The sequence below is a fragment of the Prinia subflava genome, chromosome 1, assembly GCF_021018805.1.
Source record: "Prinia subflava isolate CZ2003 ecotype Zambia chromosome 1, Cam_Psub_1.2, whole genome shotgun sequence".
Lineage (NCBI taxonomy): Eukaryota > Metazoa > Chordata > Aves > Passeriformes > Cisticolidae > Prinia > Prinia subflava.
In genome coordinates, this window is record NC_086247.1 from 120540804 (window position 1) to 120563811 (window position 23008).

The 23008-nt window shown below is 36.0% G+C and overlaps 1 protein-coding gene across 1 annotated transcript in view; it reads left to right on the top strand.

Moving 5' to 3' along the window:
- The window catches only part of SKAP2 (src kinase associated phosphoprotein 2), a 118906-nt gene that overhangs the window by 67545 nt on the left and 28353 nt on the right, over positions 1 to 23008 (top strand). The window contains exons 5-9 of the mRNA XM_063410165.1: positions 2892 to 2969; positions 3690 to 3773; positions 12425 to 12549; positions 13452 to 13515; positions 13947 to 14051. Of these exons, the coding sequence (XP_063266235.1) occupies positions 2892 to 2969; positions 3690 to 3773; positions 12425 to 12549; positions 13452 to 13515; positions 13947 to 14051 (456 nt within the window). The remainder of the gene's footprint in view (positions 1 to 2891; positions 2970 to 3689; positions 3774 to 12424; positions 12550 to 13451; positions 13516 to 13946; positions 14052 to 23008) is intronic.

The window sequence follows — 23008 nt, forward strand, 5'->3', positions numbered from 1 at the left end:
GAAGAAGGATAGACAGATAATACAACTTCAAAGTTTCCCATGCAGAATCCCAGCAGTAACTGTAAGGAAGATGTGACTGACTCCCCTCTTTCCTCCCCCTGTTGTTTTCGTTATAGTACTTGGGCAATGGTGTTTGTGCCTTCTTCCTGCCACATATGCACAACACCTGTGGTTCATGAGAGTCTGGGAGGAGGTGGTTCTTTCTCTTTCCTTTATGCTTTTCATACTACTTATTCTCCCTCCTCTTCCTTCTGAAGGTACAGGGCAATGAAAGAAGGAATTTAACCAGATTTATGCTTTTTCTTTCTTGTACAGCTGTATGTGTCGTGGGATATTACAATTGGGTCTGTTTCTACTGCCCTTTGACTAAAGTTCCAACATATTTTTTGGTTCCCAGCCTTCTCTGACAGAAGGATAATAACATGCATATGATCTGTTTCTACTTCAGCTACTTACAGAATGTGACTGGCAGTGGGGCTGACCAGCTGCAGTTTGTTTTTTTGGAGTTAGTGACACTAGTACCTCAGTTGCTTTGAGGAATAGAAGAAGAAACTGGCTTCTCTACAGTTTAAGGGTGGGAGGAGGACTTCTTTCTGCAGTGGCACTAAACAGTGAAACACTCTTTTCCCATGTATGTGCTTTTCCTCACAAGCTTTCAGTCCCCTGTGCAAAATAAATGACATTACAGAAAATACCATCACCAAATTTATCCTGACTTGTCTCACCAGAAGTAGCAAAATTGAGGTGGGATTTCGATTATATGAAGTAGTCAGTTCAGATGACAGAATAACAACACTAAGGAGTCCCAAAAGTATGTGGTTCTTGGGGACTGTGTTGTCCCATTAGATTTGACTGTTCACTAAATGATCACTGGCCAAGCTTTCTCATCAAACCCCAAACTGATACAAACAATATTGGGTAAAGCTAGATCTAAATGGTGATTGAAATGCTTAAATTGTAAAATTTAAGAGTGAGCTGCTTTTGTTTATCTAGGTTTTATGTCTTCCTCATCTGTGGGGTTGCACTGTTCTAAGATGAGCCCTACTGGATGAAGCAGAGTTGTAAGTGTTGCACACTGATGCCTCCCAATGACCAATATAAAGCAGCACAAGATGCATATTTGTAAAACTCTTCTCCTCCCCCACTCATAATACCATCATTACATCCCCTTTTAAAGTAACTGTTAAACATATCACATACCAGCCATCAAGTGTCTTTGTGTTTAATTCCCGTTTAATGCTGGGCTATGATTGCACATTACCAAGCAAAGGGAGGACAGCTGCATCACTTTAAAATGCATGTTCATTGTGCTCTTGTATTTTTAACATATTAGTCAGGAATTCATAGAGGGTAAAATAGAAATTAGTGTAGTCCTAATCTTTAAAAAGTAATATTAATTAAAAAAATGAAATGGAAACATCAATGTAATTAAAATTCTATCTACTGTCTTTTGGTGTCAAACAAAATATTTTGCAGTCTAAAGAGCCGGTTGTATTATTTAAAGAATGTCTTCTCATTTTGAGTATTTTCATGCATTAAAAAACAGCATTCTCTGCATCTTCCTATCTCTTTCTTGTCTTTTTCCTGTCATAACTGTATTTAAATAAGAATACCATAAAACAACTCTTTTGTGAACACTGAATTAAAAAAAATATTTTAAGGAAAAACCTCAAAACCCAGGGAACTGTCATCACCTTTCAGAGACAGTGCTTGGTTCAAGGTCAGACCATTGATCTTTCGCCCAAACGACCTAATTTAAAGTGGTGTTTTTAGCACAGAATTTGTCTGCTAACATCAGTCCTTTTCTGTATGTTTATATTGACAGAATGTAATGAGATTACATATATTCTGATGAATAATGGCTGCCTTGTAAACTTGCCCCCTACCTACAGTGACTCTTATGAATATTTGATGATAATAAGTAGTAGGAACTTCACTATGTTGTTTACATGCACTCACAGGCACAGGAGTGCCTTTTGTTCTGCTTTTTTCCTTGGGGTAAGCAGTATGATATTTATATTCATAGTAAGTATTATATGTGTCTAACATGTTCTTAATACTAGGAGTTCTATTTAAATCATCATTCTGTTGTTTTAGGAGGAAAAGGTTGTAAGATGGAAGATAATTTTTAACATTTAAAGTTGTATGTGAAGATGAGGCAGGGTTGACTGGTCAGTCCTATATTTCTATGAATTAGGAGTTGAGAAAAAGGAAAAAATACATTTTGCAGATGAAGACATATGTACAATGTGTCTAAAATTAGTGTCTGTAGGTCAACAGTTTAGTAGACCTCTGTACAATATCTTTGGTTTATCCATTATCACCTATAGGCAGTAATTTTGTGTCATATTGCAAATTAGGCAAAATCTGTCAGCAACAGGCAGCACCTTTTATTGTCTCTTCATCTGGTTTCTTTTTTTGTGGATGTGTAATAGAGGGTCTTGTATAGACCTTGTGTGCTGTTTCAAGGTATTTGGGTGTGAAGCTGGTATCAAAAACTGCAGTTCTGATTTGTGTTCAACTGAGATTATTGATTGTGATCCTTTTATTTGCACATTTGAAAATGTAATGCTTTCATTATGCAACTTGCTTTACAGATTATGTTCAAAACAGTTGCTTTATTTTATTTAATGACATGTTTTTCCTTCTGAGACTTATAAGCCCTGTTATGCAGCTATTTTTTTTTCTTACTCAAGTGGTGAGGACAACAGAAATAGGTCTGACATTGATAGGTAGATGCTTCATTTACTTAAAATAATCTGGCATGATAGTTACTAGATTTTTTATCTGTAACTCTTGAATACTGAGAGTGTAAAATCCATAATTTTATTAATGCCCCTATAGCAGTTTTCTTGAAAAGCAGTGCTTTACAGAATTTGTTTTTCTTTCAGGGAATCAGTTTCCTCCTGTTGCAGCTCAGGATCTTCAGTTTGTTCTGAAGGCTGGATACCTGGAAAAACGTAGAAAAGGTGAATCTAGCTAGCTTTGTGAAAGCTAGTTCATATTTAATGTCTGGGAGGTCTATATGTTTGTATTTGATGTTATACACATGAGCAACTTTATACAGAAGTGATAAATAAAATGAGAAGAAGCTGAAACATTGAAGCATTATTATGCAAAAGAAGCATAGCGCATAATTACTCCTATAGTATTGAAAGAAAATCCTATTCTTTATTGACTAACAAAATCATGCTGTGAAAGTCCAGTCAGCCATAATTCAGAGACTTTCAGATATTTTTGAAGAAAACATTAGGAACGTATGTACAAGTACCATATGTTGACTTCATGTTTCAGTGAGCATCAAGATTTATTTTCCTTCAAGAGGGCAAATATTGATCTCAACTTTGGTTCAGTCAATATTTACCTTGATTCAATAAATCTTATATTGTCACTTTAATACCCACTTAATGCTGCGATAACTCTAGGAAATATTTAGGAAGTTGTTCATTGTTTCCTTATATTTAATGTTACACACGACTTCCCTCTTTATGTGATTTCAAATTCCTATTTGTTTTCTTACCACCAATTTTTATTTCTAATTTCCTTCTCAGTGCCATGCACTTCCTTGGTTTCCTTTCCTTAGTGTCTTTTTCTAGCTCCTCCTCCCTCTTACCTCACCCTTGAAAAGAAGTAACACATTTTTCTTCAATAATGGCACAAACTGATATAACATGTTGTATCAATTTCAGACCACAGTTTTCTTGGCTTTGAGTGGCAGAAGCGTTGGTGTGCTATCAGCAAGACCGTCTTCTATTACTATGGAAGCGATAAAGGTATTTATAACAAATATGAAAGCAATGATGTTTTAATGCACAAAAGAATATGAAAATTTTATTGGAGTTGGAAACTGTGAATCAAATGTAATTTTAAGAAATGGAATGAAACTTTTAAAAAGTAGTTCTTTCCAACAATTCTTGGCAGTGCTGTGAATTTTTAAAATAGGTAAATATCTGTCAGAACCTGTCAGTGTTTTCTAAAGCAGGAAAACTGAGAAAAAAAAATTAAGTTTCTTTTAAAGCTACATTGCTAATAACAGCTGGCTGTTCAGTTTGATAGTATGCTAGTACTCAACTGTTTTACTAGACAGACAATCTCTCCAAACAGGCTATTAATTTGAAAACATCCTCTAGTAATTATACCTTCCGAGTTCTTTAGAGATGGTTCTATCCAGGAAAATATTAATCTAAAAGCTGCATAGTGAAGTTCTTTCTTTATGTTTAAATAGTTTATGTTCTGGAAAAGCTAGGACTTAAGTAATGTATTTAACTAAAGCTAGCCATGGAAACTAAAGCAAACATCTGAAGATGATTTTTAACTTTAAATGGCCTGTTTGGAAAGAGTCTGGCATAAATGTTGTAATATTACTTTGAATTTTTAAAATTTAAAGTAAAATAAAACATATTTAAATTGTGTGCTATGTACATGTGATGTTTAAGAGTAAACTAAATGATCTATAAGTATATCTGAGTAAATTTTAAAAGTACAGTAATGTCTTCCTCTCTCCAACCTCCCCCCACCTCTGGAAAAAATTCCAGGGCAAATTTTCTGAGGTTGTTTTTTTTTTTCTTCTTATTGTTAGTGTTTTATTTTTGAGATTACTACAAGTAGTTATTATGTTGGTTTTTTTTTATTTTAAGACTAATATAATTTGCTCCAGTTTGTTTCATACCTTGGTATACTGATTCATTTAAACTCATCCTCTCTTTAAAAACACAAGAAAGAAAGAGTCTAATTGGGAGTCCAGTTTCCACATTGCTAGTTTCCCATCATGTTCTGTTTTCAGAATTTTGCTAGCATATCTACTAAATATTTCCTTTTCTTCTATACTCTTTCCTTAGGACTTACAGGTTGATCAAGCCTCACAAACATGAACAATCTTTATTCAAAAATTTTGAGGAAATGTGGCATAAGACTGATTTGGATTACAACAGTACTGGTTATTTCTTTCTCTGGAAAACGATCATGTGCTGTTTATGTAGATATATAGATATATATATATACACACACACACACACATTGCCTAGTACTTTAAAAATGGCAGGTTTTTTTCAGAACGTATGGCTAGTTCGTAAAGATTGTTCTTGATTATAAAATCTTTGTATTTTTCTCTGCTATTTTTTAGAAAAAAAAATTTTTTTTTACAACATTCTTTTCCTTGTGGCTGTGCTTATGATTATTTATGCTTCCTAGCATACTGTCTTGGTATTAAGGCAGGCATGTTGCCCACCTGGTCTTTGTCCTTTTTTTTTTTTCCATCTTTTGCAACAACCTGATTATCAAGTCTATGTTGCAATTTTTAATACCTGCAATGAAAGTTAAGATACATGGAAATTACATTCCCTAGCACTCAGAAGGTTGGTGTCATGTTAGGAATTGACTGTGGTATTTTGTAGGATCACTTTCGTTTATGAATCGATAGACTATTTTTGGGGTAATTTATTTACAACTTTTGTAGGCTGCAGATTGTTTGGGGAAGGTCCTCCTAACCATAACCTAATGATGTAGGAGGGGCACATGGTCCATTGGAGCTGTATTAAATCATAGAATCATTTAGGTTGGAAAAGACTTCTAAGATCATCAAGTCCAACTGTTAACACAACACTGACAAACCCACCACCAAACCCTGTCCTAAGTGCCACATTTACAAGTGTAGCAAATACCTCCAGGGATGGTGATTCCACCACTTCCTGTACAGCCTGTTCCAATACTTGACAATGCTTTCAGTGAAAAAAAAATTCTTAATATCCAATCTAAGCCTTCCCTGGAACTTGAGGCTATTTCTTCATGTTCTATCACTTGTTACTTGGAAAAAGAGACTGACCCTCACCTCATTCCGACCTGCTTTCACATAGTTGTGGAGAGCATGGCATGGTTGGACTCCAAAGAGTAATTTATGGAGGAAGCAAAGAAATCAGATGCATGAATTTCTGCCCTACCTCCATAGGATTGGTGCTTGTAGAGCAGATAAACTAGTTAAGCATGGTGTAGTGACTTACTCTTGTAATATGGATGACTAAGTCACTCCTGAAGTTGCCTTTGAATAAAAAAAGGTTTTTTCTAGACTGGTCAGGGGTACTTTCTTCAGGCCTGTGATTCCCTCATATGTAAAAGTGCCTGTTCCAGTGCATAAGCAACTCACCATCATTGTGCAGAAACTGGACACCAACCATGGTAGGCTCACATGCTGTTAAAAGTGAGCTGTCATCCCAATGCCTGTGAACGTGCGTGCTGCAGTTTATCACGCTGTTCACTGCAGATTGTCAGCATGGATGAGGTGTGTGATGAGGCAATCCTGGGCAGGTCTGGCATTTACTCAGTGCAGCTCTTTTCACTCCCACTGTTGTGGCCAGCAGTGGTACCTGCTGCAGTACGCTGTTATGCTGGGGGCCACCTTCTTTTACTGTGACCCTTGAAGCTGTACCAGATCACTTGGACCATGTAGAAATTCAGAGCATGTTCTTACCAACCACAGAACAGCAGTGAAGTGTGTGTTTGGTGGCTTTGTGCAGAATGTGAACCTGGTTTCAAAGTGACGAGGGTTCCACACGTACTGAGTCCTGCTGCTTGCGTCACTTTAAATGGGTGATGGGCTGCTAGTGCCTCTGTGTTGGGGGATATAATGCTGAGAGGCTGCAGGGATTTCTGCATCCATCTTGGCTTGTTTTGAATTGTGTCTGTTTTTAAAAACAGGCTATAGATGAAGAATCTGTGAAAACTATTTTGTGTCTGCTGTGATATGTTTTTTTGTTGACCAAAGTTTGATTTTCTCGCTTAAGTATCAGTGGAAATGTAACTGAGTGGTAAACATGAGGCTTTAGGATGCCTTTTTATTATTTGTATAGATTTGTTGTTTCCAAACCAGTTTTAGTTCTTCTAACTTTCTCCTTTTTGCATTGGAAAAGCAAGAAGTGTGGAAGTGTATAAAGCTCACAAACACGTAAGGAAGAGTTTCAGAATCATTTACTCCGAGCTGAATGATGAAAAATGTGAGGCCTAGCCCAGAAGTACATAGTGCAAGATAAAGCCTGTGAAATGCAGTAAATGACTGTGTGTTTGTTTGTGTGCTCACCTGAACAGCTCCAAGCATCTCTTCAACAGTTTTGGTGCCTGCAGGCTGTTTGTTTCCGTTTCCTCTTCTGTTTTCTCCTACATTTGGTATAGCATTGGGGAGTGAAACAATGTGATTTATCCCTTCGGTATAGACAGGTCTGAGTGAATCACCTACATTTTTTCTTTTGACCATTAATAAATGGAGTCGATGGAGAAACAAATTGAGCTAATCACCTCAGAAACAGGTACTGCAGGAAGCACGTGTGTATTTATGCCTGTGCTGTGGTAGCGGTTGCCAGCACTTGGTCCACAGCATTGCAGAGGAGTATTCAAACGTCAGAGCTGGGTGGGATTTTGAGAAGCTTGCCTGGTGCTCCTTTTCATAGCCTTTCCTTCCATAAATCTTTTATAGTCCTCTCTTTTCTTTCCTTCCCTGCAGTTGCACCCTGAATTGAGTACCCTGGTTCCCTATCATTTTTCTGTATGATCTCTGGCTGTTCCTGTGTCCTCAGACACCGAGATGGTATGGATAACCTTTCAGACCTCAAAGTGCATGTGAATAAGGAAAGTTAATTTGTTGCTTTATAAATGATTGAATTAATGGCTTCATTACTTCTTTCTCACTAGGCCACAATGTTATATGCCCTTCTGTCTCAGCAAACTGAAGAGATCAGCTAAATGTTTAGCAAGACAGTAATTGATAACATTATGGTAATTTTTCCTCTGCTAATGGGCACTAAAAATTTATTTTCATTTTTATAACTTGAAAATGGTATCTGCCTGCCTGCCAGTAATATGATGTTAAAGAGGGGGATAATTCAGAGGCTTTTAGAAAAATCTGAGGGTTTTTTTTTTTCAATTTCTTTAGTTTTAACATGGACACAATAGTTTTGGATTTCTCTGAATAAGATAGTGATGACCAGGCCACTGGCAAACTACTTATATTTTGGCAGAAAAGGGAATTGTGCATGCTCAACAGGACTTTTTTTGTAGCAGGGTAATGGCAATCAAAGGCATCTATCTAATGTGTACTGGATCATCTGCTGTGAGACTGTTAAATTCAGACCTCGAGAGTCACACTTGCTGTTAATAATGTGTTATTTAAAACATAACTACTGGGTATAAGCAGGCAGAATATAAGCAATTCAGTGCCCTAAATCACTGCCTCAATTTCTTAATTATTTTACAATTTCAATTTCTCAGAGGACTAGATTAAAGGAAAAAAAGAAAAAAAGCTGATTACATTTCAGATCTGCTGTCTAAAAGGGAAGAACTCCTGTGTGTGCATTTGGAAGGGACTGTTCCAAAAGCTGGAAAAGGAATTACCATTTTGGAGATACTTACACTGAACTATTTTTAGATAGCAGACATCCTGCACGTGGAAAAGTATGTGAAACTACATTTAGCGTGAAGCCATGTAAACTGTAAAATCTTACAGGCTCCTTATTTCAAGATGAAGAGAGTTAAATTATAGATTCTAATAGTATCTATAAATACTTTATCACTCTCTGAAATCTTTCTGTTTGCCTTTGTTCCTCATGTCTTTCTCTGTAACTTCTTTCCTTTCTACTATTGGAGTCCTCTCTGTTCTTCAGAATGCACTAATTCTTTTTACATGTGCTAATAATATGAGCACATTGCCTTAGGCCTCAAATTTACAACCCAGTAATTTCAAGATCTCATTGAAGCTTTAACCTTCTTTGTTTTAAATGTTCCCATGGACTTAGTTACACAAGGTTACTTCAAAACGCCTTTTCTCTGCTTCCCTTGAGACTCTCTTTACCCAGTATAAAATTGGCCCTGTTTCTGTTAACAACATCTAACTGTTTTTTAGGATGAATGAAGTTTATATGTAAGAGAAATGTTTAAAGACTTTCAAATTTTCTTCAGATCTGAATTTTCTCTATGTTAAATATAGCCCTCCATGTTTTTTCTCTTAAGTTTTTGTGTACTAGCTTTGGTTTGGTGTTTGTTTGGTTTAAATACTTAGTGCCTGACTCTCCCCCGCTATACTACTTTTTATGATTTTAAATTCCTGTTGCAAAATGATCTACATAGACCTAGACATTTTTTCTGTTCTGTACCTGGCATGTGAAGAAGGGAGGGAGGAGGATGAGCAGATGTGAGCAAGGGACAGCTTATGCTGAAATGAGATTCAGCTTCACTGTGGAACAACTTATGCTTGATGATGTTCGCAATCCTTTTTATTTTTACAAGATTGATATTACACTTTTTGCATTTCTGTTTTATGTTCTTCTGGTACAACTTAAGGGTTTCCTGTCATTGAATTTAAAAGCTCTATCTTGAGAAAATAACACAGCAAAAATGTCATCGTTCTTCAGAGAAGTCTGTTCCATCAGCATACATCTCCCTAGTTCTTCCTAAATATTCTGTTGTATTCCTGCCTAAGCAAAACTCTGGCTCTGATTTGGGGATTCAAAATGAAAGTTAAATATCTGTAATGTAAGTGTGCTTCTTGAAGCTACTGTTGACTCATGCTATAAAAACCAAGAGTATCTAGTTTTAAGTCTCCAAGTAAAGTCTTTAAGTCTTCAAAGCTTTTAGATATCAGAAATTGTTTAATTCTCTCTAAAGCACAGTCTCCAGAAAGTATTTCTGATATAAACACTTCAACTCGCGATGTGAAAGTTCACAGGAGTCGCTGTGGCTCTTACTTCACAGGGCATCTTGAAACCAAAAACCCGGGTCTGTCCAAACCCATTTAGCTGCAAGCCCGTGCCTAGCAGTGAAGTCGGGTGATTGTTGAGTCTGATGATCCCGGGAAGGCTCTGCCTTCAAGCCTGCACCTGGCTGCTCTGCCTGGCCAAGCAGCTGCTGTGGGTCATGGTGTGCTCCGCAGTGATCTGGCAATGGGGTTGGTCTCCAGTCCTCACTGAAAAGGTGTATTCTGTAAGAGCAAATGGCATTTGTACACCTCCTCTGTTTGTCACCATCAGAGCAGGCAGCTGAGCTATAGCTGACCTGTGTTCTGCCATTCTGTATTTGAGGAGCCATTTCTCAAGACATACTGGGTCTTATCTCTGGCTTGCTGCCGCAGGGAGTGTGAATCCATACTGGGTCTTTAACAGGTTCTGAGTTAGGGCTGTGAAGTACCTCACTGTCTTGGAATTTCCTCATTTGCACCACACTGGACTTTGTTCAGAGGTTCCTGCTAAGACAATTGGAAGTAAAAGTAGCAATGCTAAGTCTAGTCTATTGCTGTAGTGGTCATTGAAAGACTATAATAGCAAAGGATGGAGATATATATATTTGGTGGTGCATACAGGTAATTTTCATTAGCACTGAAATAGTGTGTTCCCGGAGATAAGACAAAAACAGTATAAACAGAAAAACAATCAAATAGGATATGGATGCCATGCACTATCCCCTTCCAAAGTACAGCATCTTTGTGGTTTAACTGCAATGCTCTTTGAAAGAACAGTGCAAAGATCATTCGAGATTAGCTCTGTAAAAGTATATTACCATAAAAGGGATCATCCATGTCACAGAGAAGCAGTCTCAGAAATAATCCAAGAGAGTAAATTTGAATACTTGCCTCATTTTTATCTTGACAAAATGTTTTTACCTTTTGAACCTGGTGTTTGTTTATTCTGCCTGCATGCTCCTATCTTCTAGGGTTTTGATAAACCTCCAGTATTGGAAAGTGAGAAATTAATGTGTTTCACTTCATCTTCTCCCTGAGGTCACAAGTGAGGGAACAATAACAGTCCTAGGCAGAAATGAATTTCATTAAAAGGAACCTAGTTAACCTATTGCAAGTTATTATTTCTAATATCTACCTTGGTGATTTCATGAATTTTGCATGTGTGTGGTGTTTGAAATAGAGGTGGAGGATTGAGCAAATATAAAATATTAGTACTATGTTATTAGTACTTATTTAAGATAGAGTAAAACTTATTGTGGGGGAAGGGACTAGAAGTGAAAATAGAATAGTGCCCTAGATTTTCTCATATAGTTGTGTTATTCGGTATTTGCTTGCCCTTGGTGCGAGTTCATAAAAAGGTGGAAGGACAGAGAATGTGTGTCTATGGGCATTTAAGATTACTATAAAGAGAATTTGACTGGTGACTGCCCTTGTGTCCATTTATGTTCAAATTGCTGTGTTAGCCAATTTTTACCCTCTCCAGAGTGGAAACAGATTTTCTTTCCTATTAGATTTCCAGAAATATGACAAAAATCTGTTAAAAATGATAGTTTTCCTATTTTTTCTATTAGAAGTGTTCTCCTTTTGTTGACAAGTGTAAGCAATGGATGCTCAGTTTGCACCTAAGTTCTATTCAGCAATACTTAAAGTAGTTTTGCTGCTGTGCCTGGCGCTTATTGTTAATTAATGCTTCTCTCTTCTGTGTAAAAATACCCCACACTAAACGGCATTTTTTTGATATGCAACTGTACTTTGTTCTTTGTTTGCCAGAGCAAAATGTGAACGGTGAGGGCAGTCTTCACTTGAATGCTGCACTGTGATCTGCAGAAATTGCAAAACTTAATTACTTTTACATTTTTGGTTTGTTTTTAATATTCACCAAAATCTGCCAGAGCACATAAAATCTGATGTAGAATTTGGTTTGAAGGGCTCGAAAGGAGTGCACATGTGCTGCTTGCACAACATGCGGTGTATTTAAAGCCAGATCTGTTGTAAGTGATACTTTTATAAACCAGAACCTTTGAAAAGTAGAATTGTCTTTAAAACAACCACATGGCTGTACCTAATAAACTGTGGTAGGGCTCAGTACTTTTATTAGCTAATTAAACATTTGCTGTTTTGACAGAAATGCTTTTGGAATGAACACAGATGCACACACCTGAATTTATAACAAAATTCATTCTGTATTTTTGCCTTGTTGAAAGGAGGCACATCTGGGAGTGGGTGGGAGAATGCAAGAAGCAGCTTTTCCAATTGCTTAAAAAGAAGCTTGAATTTTATTTTTTGAGTGAAGTGGTTAGTTTAGGAGGGAGCTCAGCAAGTTCTGAGCTAGACAGGTTTTTCCATTGGTTTACTGAACCTGAAAGAGACACTGATTTATAGGAAACGTGTCTTGCAAGTTCCAGTTCTTGGCTTTCCCTAGATACAAGTGTCATAACATGCACTTCTTACTAAATAAGACCACCATCTGCAAACATCCCCCTGTGGAATTCCTTAGGCATCCTACAGAAAAATGTACTTCTGGGTACATCGTCCCTTAAAATAAAGCTTTATCTCCAGAAGCATCACTTAATCATTTTGCTAAAAACCTCCCTATTCTTTGTAAAATTCATGAAATAGAAAACAAAATCTGAATAAACGATAACCTGCTGAGCCACTTACATTCACTGTTGTAAATGAAGCTCTAACTTTGTTTTTTATCTCCAACAGACAAACAACAGAAAGGTGAATTTGCCTTAGAGGGCTACACCATCAGAATGAATAATAGCCTTCGGAAGGATGCAAAGAAAGATTGTTGTTTTGAAATCTCTGCTCCAGATAAGCGCATTTATCAGGTTGGACTTTTTTATGTTGACTTGAAATTTAATTGACAAAGCTGTTACAATTCTAGTTACTGAATTAACATTTCAGTGAAACAACTGTCAATGATATCTTAATGAAAAAAGGAAACCCTTGCTTGCTTATATTGTATATTCATATATTAGAAAAAAAATCTGATTAAACATATGTATGTACATGTTCAAATATTATCTTTTTGGTCAAGAGCAAGGAAATCTATCATCTTTATCTATTGGTCATTTCAATATTAGTATTTTAATGTCTATTGTATTATGTGTCTGTGATTTCTTGGATGAATTAAATAGTAAAAAAAGTTAAAATATGTATCAGTGTTAAATACATATTGTATTGGTCATGGCTTTTCAAGGAAAACCGACAAAAAGGCACATATCAGCTGTGCAATTCAGAGATCTATCAGCCAGACATCAATATGGAATGTAAGTTTAATAAGTTTTAAATATCTGAGATTGCGGTTGAAAGCCAGTTAATTAAGCTGTCAGGTAGTGTGTTGGAGTCTGACAAGAACATTTTTAAGAAAACTGTACCCAGCAGTCTAAAGAAATTCATGGGTGTCTTCTAATTGTCAAGGGCAAATTTTGTTCATCAGTTCTGGCTTTGACATTGATGAAGAGAAGCAGCTTTTTTCTGCACAGCTGCCAGCTGCTGATCAGAGTTTCAAATCCATCATCCTCTCCTTCAATTACGTAAATTTGTCAAAATTAGCTGTACATTATAAGAAGCATCCTTGCAAGAAAAGTACCAGAAGACATGAAAAGAATTGCTAATGGTTTCTTGAGGAAGTGACGGGAATGTTACATTCCCTCTTTTTTTATCGCTGGTGAAATTGTAGTTGTGTTTTTGTCATTACTGCTAGTAGTTATTAATAAACATTTAATAGTTTACAGCTGCCACTCCCAAAGAAGCAGAGGAATGGGTACAGCAAGTCAAATTTGTAATTCAAGGTAAGCCAGCCAGTACAACAGCAGTTGCCTTTATTGCCAATACTTGATAGTGACAGTAGTTCTGTCCGTTTACTTATCTCTCATGTTAATACATGTAGGATTCCCACATGTCCAAGTTTTGAAGAGCAAGTCCTAGTTTTCAATTGTGTTACAGCTTTTATATGACTTCTCTTTTTTCAAGATTTTTGCCTTTCTCTCAGAATACTATTTAGCTTGAAAGCTCTGCCCTTAGCTTATAAGCATAAGCTTGCTCCCTTATGCAAGCCTCTTCATATAAACTCTTTCTTATCCGTTGAACAATGTAAAAAAAAAAAATAAGCAGAATGTACTGGAAGGAGCAGGTCACAGAAGAATTGTTTTCATTTTGCATAAATTTCTGCTTAGGCATTCTTTTCTACTAAATTTTAACTTTTTAAACTGCCATTACATAGATACGGGATCCAATACTATTCCTGAGGAGGAGGAAGAGGAATATGATGATGTTGGACAAGTGAAGAGTGAACCGATAGATGATAGCATTTATGAAGAAGTTAAAGGTAGTGTTGAATTCTTTCTGACTGTGTGACTTGTGATCATTTTGTCTTCTCTACTTTTAGTTTGATAACTCTGAGTGGTTTAAAGGAAGTGAGTAAAGTAGCACAACGCATAAGATACTTGTAGTTTTCAGATTTTGCTATGACACTGAGAAAAGAATGTCTTCGGTTCTGAGTGAGAACAGTGTTCTTTAGCAGGGGCATCAAAATAGCACAGAACGTGTAAAAGTGAACTTGGGAATTTCAGCTCATTAAAATTATCTGGTATGCAATTTTTTTAATTAAAAAATTGAAAAGCCTTACAGCTTTTTCCAGCAACATGCCCATTTCTTTTTTAAATATATTTTGGCATTAGTATTAATCAAAATTTCTTTATCCTTCCAAATGTTACCAGCTCCTGCCTAATACATGGGATTATAATACTGCAAGAAAGCAATGTGTTTGTTTGAAAAGACGCTGGAAATGAACTGCAAGGAACTCAACATGAGTATTGACACTGTTCTGTTTCATGATTTCCAGCATGGCTGTGATTATACAGAAACTTTTTACTGTGGTTTTTCCAATGTGGTCGAATGATTATGGCTCTAAATGTCCAGCTGTATCTGTCAGATGGCAAAACAAAAGTAAAAGAGCTTGGCAAAAGGTCTTGATTGTAGACATTCAAGTACTAGGAGAAAGGTGGCTGTTCTTTATTGAATTTTAGGAAGCAATGAAAAAAATCAAATTTTCAGTTATCATTAGTTAACAAATGATACTTTGAAGTGATATGACAGTTAATAATCACTTTGTATGAAATAGAGTTCTATACCCCTTGCTGTTTGGAGCAGTTCAATTATCAGCAATAATCTGAGAGGAAACATCAGTTGTGTCATGTGATGCTGACTAACTCTCTGTATCTGTAAGGTAGAATTTCCTGACCACTGGAGACAAGAACACTTTACACTTTGTCTTGATTTTCAATTTAAGGTCATTTCAGTGAATAAAGGGCAAAAACCAAGTGTCTCATGAAAATGAATATCATAAAATTATAAGATATAGAATTATATATCTTTAGAAGCTGGGTTTTTTTGGTTGTTCCATGTCTTTGAATTGTACCTAGATTACTTCAACACAGAATGCATGTTCTGCTGAAATGACATGCAGTGTGTCATGCATGCTGAAAAACTCTCTGCAGTGAATATAAAAACTACATTACCAGGCTTACTCTTATAGCTACAAGATAAAGCCAAACCTTGCTTATTACAGTGCTTTGTGGATGCTGAGGTTCTTACAGAAAGTGATCTTGTATGCTTGCTTATGCTTTTGTTAAAGAAGCTCTACATATATCCTGGGATATATTACTCTTTTTTTGAGCTTCACTTACCAGGTAAGCCTGGTTATTTGAATGTCAGATGGTAAGTAGATCTGGAGCAGTAATACATAAAATACCAGGAGAATGGCATTGGTTAATGTAGACTTCGAGTTCTTTGCTTTGAGCTTTGTCTTCAGCGAATTGCTGCTTTGGTGTGATTCTGTAGAAATTTAGAGTATTTTCACTTACATCCCATTTTTATGACAGTTTTCCGAGAGCCGCTATCTCTTAATGTGGCCAACAAACCTGAAATGTAACAGCACAAAGAAGGGCTAGTTCAAGAAATTTAGTTTCAGTTTTTAGTTAAATTAATTTATTTCCCCATGATCTTGGAGTGTGCTTCATTTTCATGTTATCAAGTAGAGATTATCTTCCTTTATCTCATGCTTTTTCCATCTCATCAATTTGAATTGCAAACTTCTCAGGAAAGACCATTTTGCCTTTTACAGTGGAGCTTTTAGTTTTGGCTCTGATGTGTTGACCTAATTAAGTAAAAATAAAGCACAAATTTGCAGTAGATTTTAGGTGATTATTTAGTCCTTTTATCTTCCATAAATGTGCTTTAATAATCGTATGCGTAAATGGAATTACAGACTTGCGGCTCTGAGGCCTTACAGCAGTCTTTTTCTTCTTAATCCATATCATATTGAGGTGTGTTAGATGAAATGCTGGTTGACAAACCTCACAGGAGGAGGCCTTATTTGTTTCTTGTAAGGCTGTTCATCTAAACTTGATGGTTAAAGAGTACACTCCAGTTTGGTCTCATCTCCTTTAATTAGGCCTGATTGGTTGCATTTAATTACAGTTGGCTGTCCTTTCTATTTTCCCAGGTAAGTGAATTATGCTTTCTTCCTTTCATGGTCAAAGGGTGTAGTATCATTATCCCTGCTGTTACCTGGCATAATAATACAGAACAAATAAGAAATTTGGAACGCCTGTTAAGAGAACAGAAAAAATTATTTGTACAGCTGCAAAGCTATGCTAAGCTCTGGAATGCAAAAGGCAAATATGCTAGATCTTTGTGAAGAGGGAGAAAAAATTAATCTCCATTTTTCTTTTTATCTTCAGAGCATATTCATGTTAGACGATTCTAGACCTCTGTTTTCATAGATCCACTAGCTTTATAAATATTGAATTTCAGGTGCTCAGCTCATTGTACTGTGTTATCATTTATTTGGTTATAATTTGCATTTTCTCAAGTAAGTAAAATTTTGCATTTCTGTAGTTTTCCAGTGTTTTTATGCCAGCATTTCAGAAGGAAATTAGGCCAGTTCAGTTGATAATATTTGGTTTGGTATTTGAATAAAAAGTCTTTGGATTAAAAAAAGGATATGGAAATTTTTGCACAAGTTTTGAAAATTGGGAAATTTTGAGACCTGTGGCAGTAATCAGGACTGACACTGTATTCTCTAGTTATCTCATTGCTTAGCTATTTTTCTTCCTCCTGCTTGTGACAGGAGACAGTGTAGATGAATTTTCCAGGCAGAAGCTGGATAAGTTCAAACCAGTATCCAGAATGCCAACAGTCTATTAGCCTAAAGCATAGATTTCAGTGGTGTATGCTGTGTACTGTCTGCTGGCAGGTTGATAGTTGGGAGGGGTACAAAGAGATGTGGGAAATTTAATCTTTTGATCTGTTAAGTCACTTTCTTCTTTAATAACCCATACAAGGTCATATTTACCATGGAAGGATAATTTTCATGGTTCTCAGTATTAGTCAGTGTTTTAATGTGGTTATTCAGGTAAAGTCAAAAACATCAGAACTTTCAAAGAATTCTCAACTTTTAAAACTTTCCTTGGAAGATTCTTCAGGAAAAGAAATCTTTATACTGTCTTCAGCAAACTAGACTTTAGTCTTTTTGGTTTTTAATAAAATCATGGAGGAAAACTTGGCTAAGCAAAATGAAAAATTGTGTTAGTTAAAGTATTTTTCTTAATTAGCTATTTATTTTCTACCTTAGTACACTGTATATAATTTTGCAGTCCACAGCTGAATGTTACAAGCTGTAACATAAAACAGCTTATGAAACTGTAGTATTAAATAACTCTGTGTTCTGGATAGAGCTACGTTGATGCATAGAGTTTCTAGCTCAGTGGTGTTTCAAACAATGGAGTTGTCCATGTCATAAAACAGAACATGTGCCAGCTTTAAAGTTGTTCCCGTCTGTTAAAGCCCTTGAAGACAGAATTTTTTTATTAACTTGAGGTTTCAGTGACATAGTTTTAAGGGCCTTAAGTATTGTCTTCTGTGGTTTCACATCTGTGGGAAGCATATACCCAAAACTGCAATGCCAACTACTGCCTGCCCCCTTAATCCTTTCTTAAAAATCAGCTCAGTGTGTGTGCTGTCTACCACACTGTGGCCCAATAAGAGAAAAGAGGTGTTAATGTAAGCTAACATACTTACCTTAATTTCCAATTTTGTGTTGGCTTTTTTCTTTTGTTCTCTCTCTCCTCACCAACTTGCATTATAGCAGTACTTTCCATTGTATACAGTATAATTTCCGTTAAAATTATTCTAAAGATAAGTTTTGATTCTTATTTTGGTGGTGCTTATTTGCTGCATGGAGGTAAAACCCTCCCTCACAGAGCCCTTACAGAACAGATAAGGTTGGAAATCCTGAAGCAATGTAATATGACACAAAACTGGCATTACTGGCATTGTGGCTTGTGCCATCTCTTTTTAGCCTGTTCATAACACTGAGAACTTTCAGGTGAGAAAGAGGTAAGGATGGTGCAATTCAGTCCTGTGGTGATCTCCAGCCAATACAACTTGCATCAGTTCTTAGTTTTCTATAAATTAAATTTGAGGACTGATTTGGTCTCTGATTAGGCATAGGATGATGGGACTGGAAATATGGCATTTGTCTTTTGATTCCTGTTACCAATCCTCTGCCAAACTGTTTGGTTTCTGGGCAATAATTCGATTTTGCAGTGTAGTTGGAAGCTTAGGTAGGGAAACTCTAACTAAGGCAAAGCTCAGGAAAAGGTAAGAAATGTCTTAACTTTCATGCAATGAGAAGTGTGCTGTGCAAAGAAACACTTCAATTTGTTTACTTATTTTAAGCAGAGCATTTTAAATAGTAAAAAAAAAGGTTGTTTCAGAACATTTCTGACATTGAATATGAAGGTAGAGGATGATCATCCTGTTTCTTTCTTATGGTTGTCACTTTAAGCAGCTTTCATGCTTTGTTTTTTTCTAACAGTAAACTGCTGCAGTTAGGCAGCATAACAATACCATCTTCATCCTTTCTTCTTGCTGGACTCTTATGGTTTTGAAGAAGCAACTTCTTCTATGATGTACCCTTTTCATGAGCATGGAGGTGGCAGAGGAAAGAACATGTTCTCTGATTTACCTCTTCGAAGAAGGAAGCAATGATTATATAGTGGAGTTTGTTTCATCTGTCAGTCATGAACATTCATGGCAAATACTTGTTTTCTCAAGATGTAATGTGGTATATATTGACTTTGTGACACTAGAAGTGAAGCTTTCCCAGCACTGTGTTCTGTGCTGTTCTGTTCAGTGCTGAAAATTCCTTTTCAGGACACCTTTGCTTCTTGTACTACAGTCAAGTTATGTGGGCTAAACCACAGTGTTAGGTGCCATTTTTTTTTCCCACAGAAAGAATTCTAAGTGCTTTTAATTAGTAAATGATTTCAAAGTATAAAATTTAAATAGGGTCTGGAATAATTGAAGTTGAAAAGACTTGCGTGTAAGATCGGCATTTTTGAGGAAAATACTAAAGAAAAATTTTCCAAGTAATTTCTGAAAGTTTTTTTGAATAATTTCCATGAAAACATCTTTCATATTCAAGAACACAGCAATGGACTTTTTATCTTTTAAAACAGTGAGAATTCTTGAATTTTTTTTCAAAAATTGAATTTCAGAGTTCTTAAGAAGTATTTTTCACTTGTTTAGCCATTATATTATTGTATAAATGGAGTATTTATGCACATACTATTTTCCTGGTAGGTGGAATACCAGAATAAGGACATGGGGTTGCTACAGGGTGCTTACTCATCTGTAATTCAAAAGCAATTAAAGTAGTACAAGAGCAGTGAAAAGCAGATGTGTACAATATTTTAGTGTAGAGAGTAAGAAAGAAAGATGGGGTTTTTTAGGTCCAAGATGTGTTGTTTTGTTGTGTTGATCACTGGGACTTGGGATCTGCTAAGTGTCAGACATGGAAATGGTTGAAAAACAATCTCTTTTAACTGGATATTGTTGAATTTCAGCAGCTTTGATGAAATGAAGCTGTGCCGAAATTCTGTCACTCTGGGTGTTGAGGCAGTTCTCTTACGGGATTTATATACACCCTGAAGTTATCCTTCAGCTAGTACTAAATGCTCACAAGACATGAGTTATGAATTCAGACAAATATATAAAGACATTACATCCACAAGATGGTTAGGAACTTGATACCTGGACCTCAGCTTTTGTTTGCCACAAGAGCTTGGGCATTATCTTCAATTACTGTAATCCTACATCTAAAGAGTGAGCCCTTCTTTCCATTGATGTTTGGTGTCAGTGATGGAAGAGGAGGTAAGGCAATCTGGTGTAGCTGAAAGGAAGGAGATGTCTATTGAGTGGGCAGTGGCAGGTCTTTATGAGGAAAAAATAAGGTTCACAGGCTCTTCTGCATTTCTTTTAAAGTGAATATAAAGTATCTATGAACAACAGGTGGCTCATAGCTGTCGGAAAGCCTACTGTCCATGGTGCAATTCACCCTCTGCTCCCTCATCACACACGTGTTTGCAAAAGTGAGGAGGCCCATAAAAGTGGAATAATAACTGGTATTCATATTCAGTCTCATTTGCATGTGAGAGGTATATTGACTGACTGGACTCAGGGTGGGTTTGTCCACTGATAAATACTCTTGGAATAATATTCTTTATATTTTATTCAGTGATATACCTCTGCTGCAGAAAATTTGGTCAGTTGTGAGATTCAAAGCAGTCAATTACAGTATCTACAGTAAATGCAAAGTGTGTGCTATTAAGTATAGATATTTATTCTCCTCTCTTAGAACTGCATGAGAGACTTCATAGTTTTCAGGTGTTTCAGGCTTCATAGATTTCAGAATTTACAAATGGAGAAAATAGAAGTGATCTTCCTGATGTTGTGGTCAACTGTCAGAATAAATCGAAGGAATTTACATTGGAAGGCCTGTACTTATCGAAGTGTCACAAATGTAAGCAAATGCTGAATTTTATTTATGTATTTCAGATTTTAAAAGAGAAGTACTCTAAAATCCAATCAGACCAAAAAGCCAAACCAATCCAAAGCCAACAAAAAATACACCACTAAGTAAACTATTGTCTAGTGGCATTTTAAAACTTACATGCTTAAAATTAGAAGGCAGTATAACGGAAGTATTTTTAATCATACTTTTCTGTTTAAAGAACTCCTTCAAAGACTAATTAGCTCACAACTTAGTGAAATGAATTTACTTATGGAAAGATGTTTTATTGCAGGCACTGGTCAGTAATTTTTATTCTATTTTCTATGTCCCAGCATTAAACAATGATTCTATTGATTTGTAAAACCAATCTGATGTAAACAGTATGTGACAGAAACTGATTGGTATTAAGAGATAGAATCCTGTCTCAGAAAAACTTGTCATCCTGGCAAGAAAAAAATCACACAAATTTTATCTGTATCATAGTTTTTTCCATGTTGACCCTGTCTCTGACAGCTGGTTTCATGTTAAATGTGAACAAAGCTTTGTTATGCATGCATGTCTTCAATGGATTGTGGACTAAAAGTATTTTCTTTTGAAAGCAAAGTGGTGACACTGTTTTTATCTAATTAAGAAGCAGTGCAATACACTTAATGCAAGTATTCAGAGAAAATGTCTTGTTATGTGAGATAGTTTATTAAGCATAAATTTGAGGAGTTGCTGCAGTTTAGCAAGTTCAAAGTAAAATGTCAATTGTATTAAGTATATTTATGAAAATAGAAATAAATATTGGACCCATTCTAGTGCTTGGGTATAAATGTGATAAGTACTGTATAGATAGATCAAAGAACCTTAATTTTTTGAATTTGTGATGAATGACTGCGTATCAGGCTATTAAAACCGTTAGATAGAGTTTTTTGAGAAACGGGCAACCAGAGGTTATATGGTGCCTCAGGCTATCGCTTCTCCACTTTTCTGGTTTCCACAAGGTAGCTATTAAAGAACCATAATTTGTACAACTGAATTCTCAAGTAAGACCCAGCAAGGTGGGCTCTAAAGGCTGAATTAATCATTCTCTTACTGTAGTTACAAACATCTGATTTGATTTCTTCAGCCTTAAGAAATGCATCAGCATAAATCCTTCTGTTTATATCTCTTCCTTTTAGTTTGCTACTCACTTTTCTTCCAGCTATCTTCAAAATGGAGAAATTAACCTAAGAAAATACTACCATTGTGTCTCTGGCCATCTGAAAATACTGTCCCTGAGTGAATTTTAGTAGTACGGGACTCCAGAAGCCATGGGTTCTTTTGAGATACAACTGCATGCCCATCCCACACTGACCTGGGGAGCTGCCTGGGGAGCAGTTGTCATCTCCTGCTTCTGAGCCATTGCCATATCCCAGTGTCCTGTCTCTTCTCTCTGAGGTGCATTGTGGTTTGTGGTGTGTAGGGCTAGTAAGATCCAACATCCAGACTGGCCGATCCCAGTATGGACCTAACGTATGAGAATCGAAGAATGGGATAGTATTTGTAGAGATTAATATGGAAATGTTATCCAAAATGTGATACATGTAAACGGTCTGCACTGCAACTATGATTTTCTGCATATTTCTGATTTGACCTGATACTAGTGAATCATAGCAATAACATTTTCACTTCATTTCATCATTTTAGTTGAAGAAAGGATTTAGCATAGTTGATATAATTTCATTTAATGGCCTGGGCCATAAACAGTAGCAGTAGTGTGGGTTTGTTATTTTTAATGAAAATACCCAAAGAGTGAAAAGTGCTGAATTTCTTTTTGTCAGTGTGCAGTTAGTGATCAACACAGGGAATGCAAAACTGTCCTGGTATAATGTTTTTAAAGAGTTACAAGAGAAGCATCTGGGAGCCAGACTTCGCTTGTGGAAACATGCCAACAACTGTATTGTGTTTCCTTTCGCTGAAGTGAGCTATGCCTTGCCTTTTGTCCCTTTTCTGAGTAAGTTCAGGAATCATACTATAAATTTGAATACATTAACCTTGCAGATTATTATAGGATATTATGTGGTTTAAGCAAGATGCTTTATGAATTGTATGTATGTAAATTTTATGTCAAGTCCATTTGTCACAATTACGAATATGTAGTTTTCAGAAATGGCTTTTAAATTTAAGACTTGCTGCTGATCAATGATTATGAGAAACTTTACTTGACATTTACAGACTTTTTCGATCATATAAATTTAAGCTTGAGAAATATTACTGCTGTACATGGTTGTCAAATAACACTGTAGTACAGAGTTATACAGTATAGATTAGTTAATTGAATATTTGATTGTTAAATGTATTTACATTGGGAACTATTTATATTTTCTGTGTAGATTTTAATAGCCACCACATTTATTTTAGTGAAACATTTTAATAATAAGGTTTATAAAATGTCATGTTGA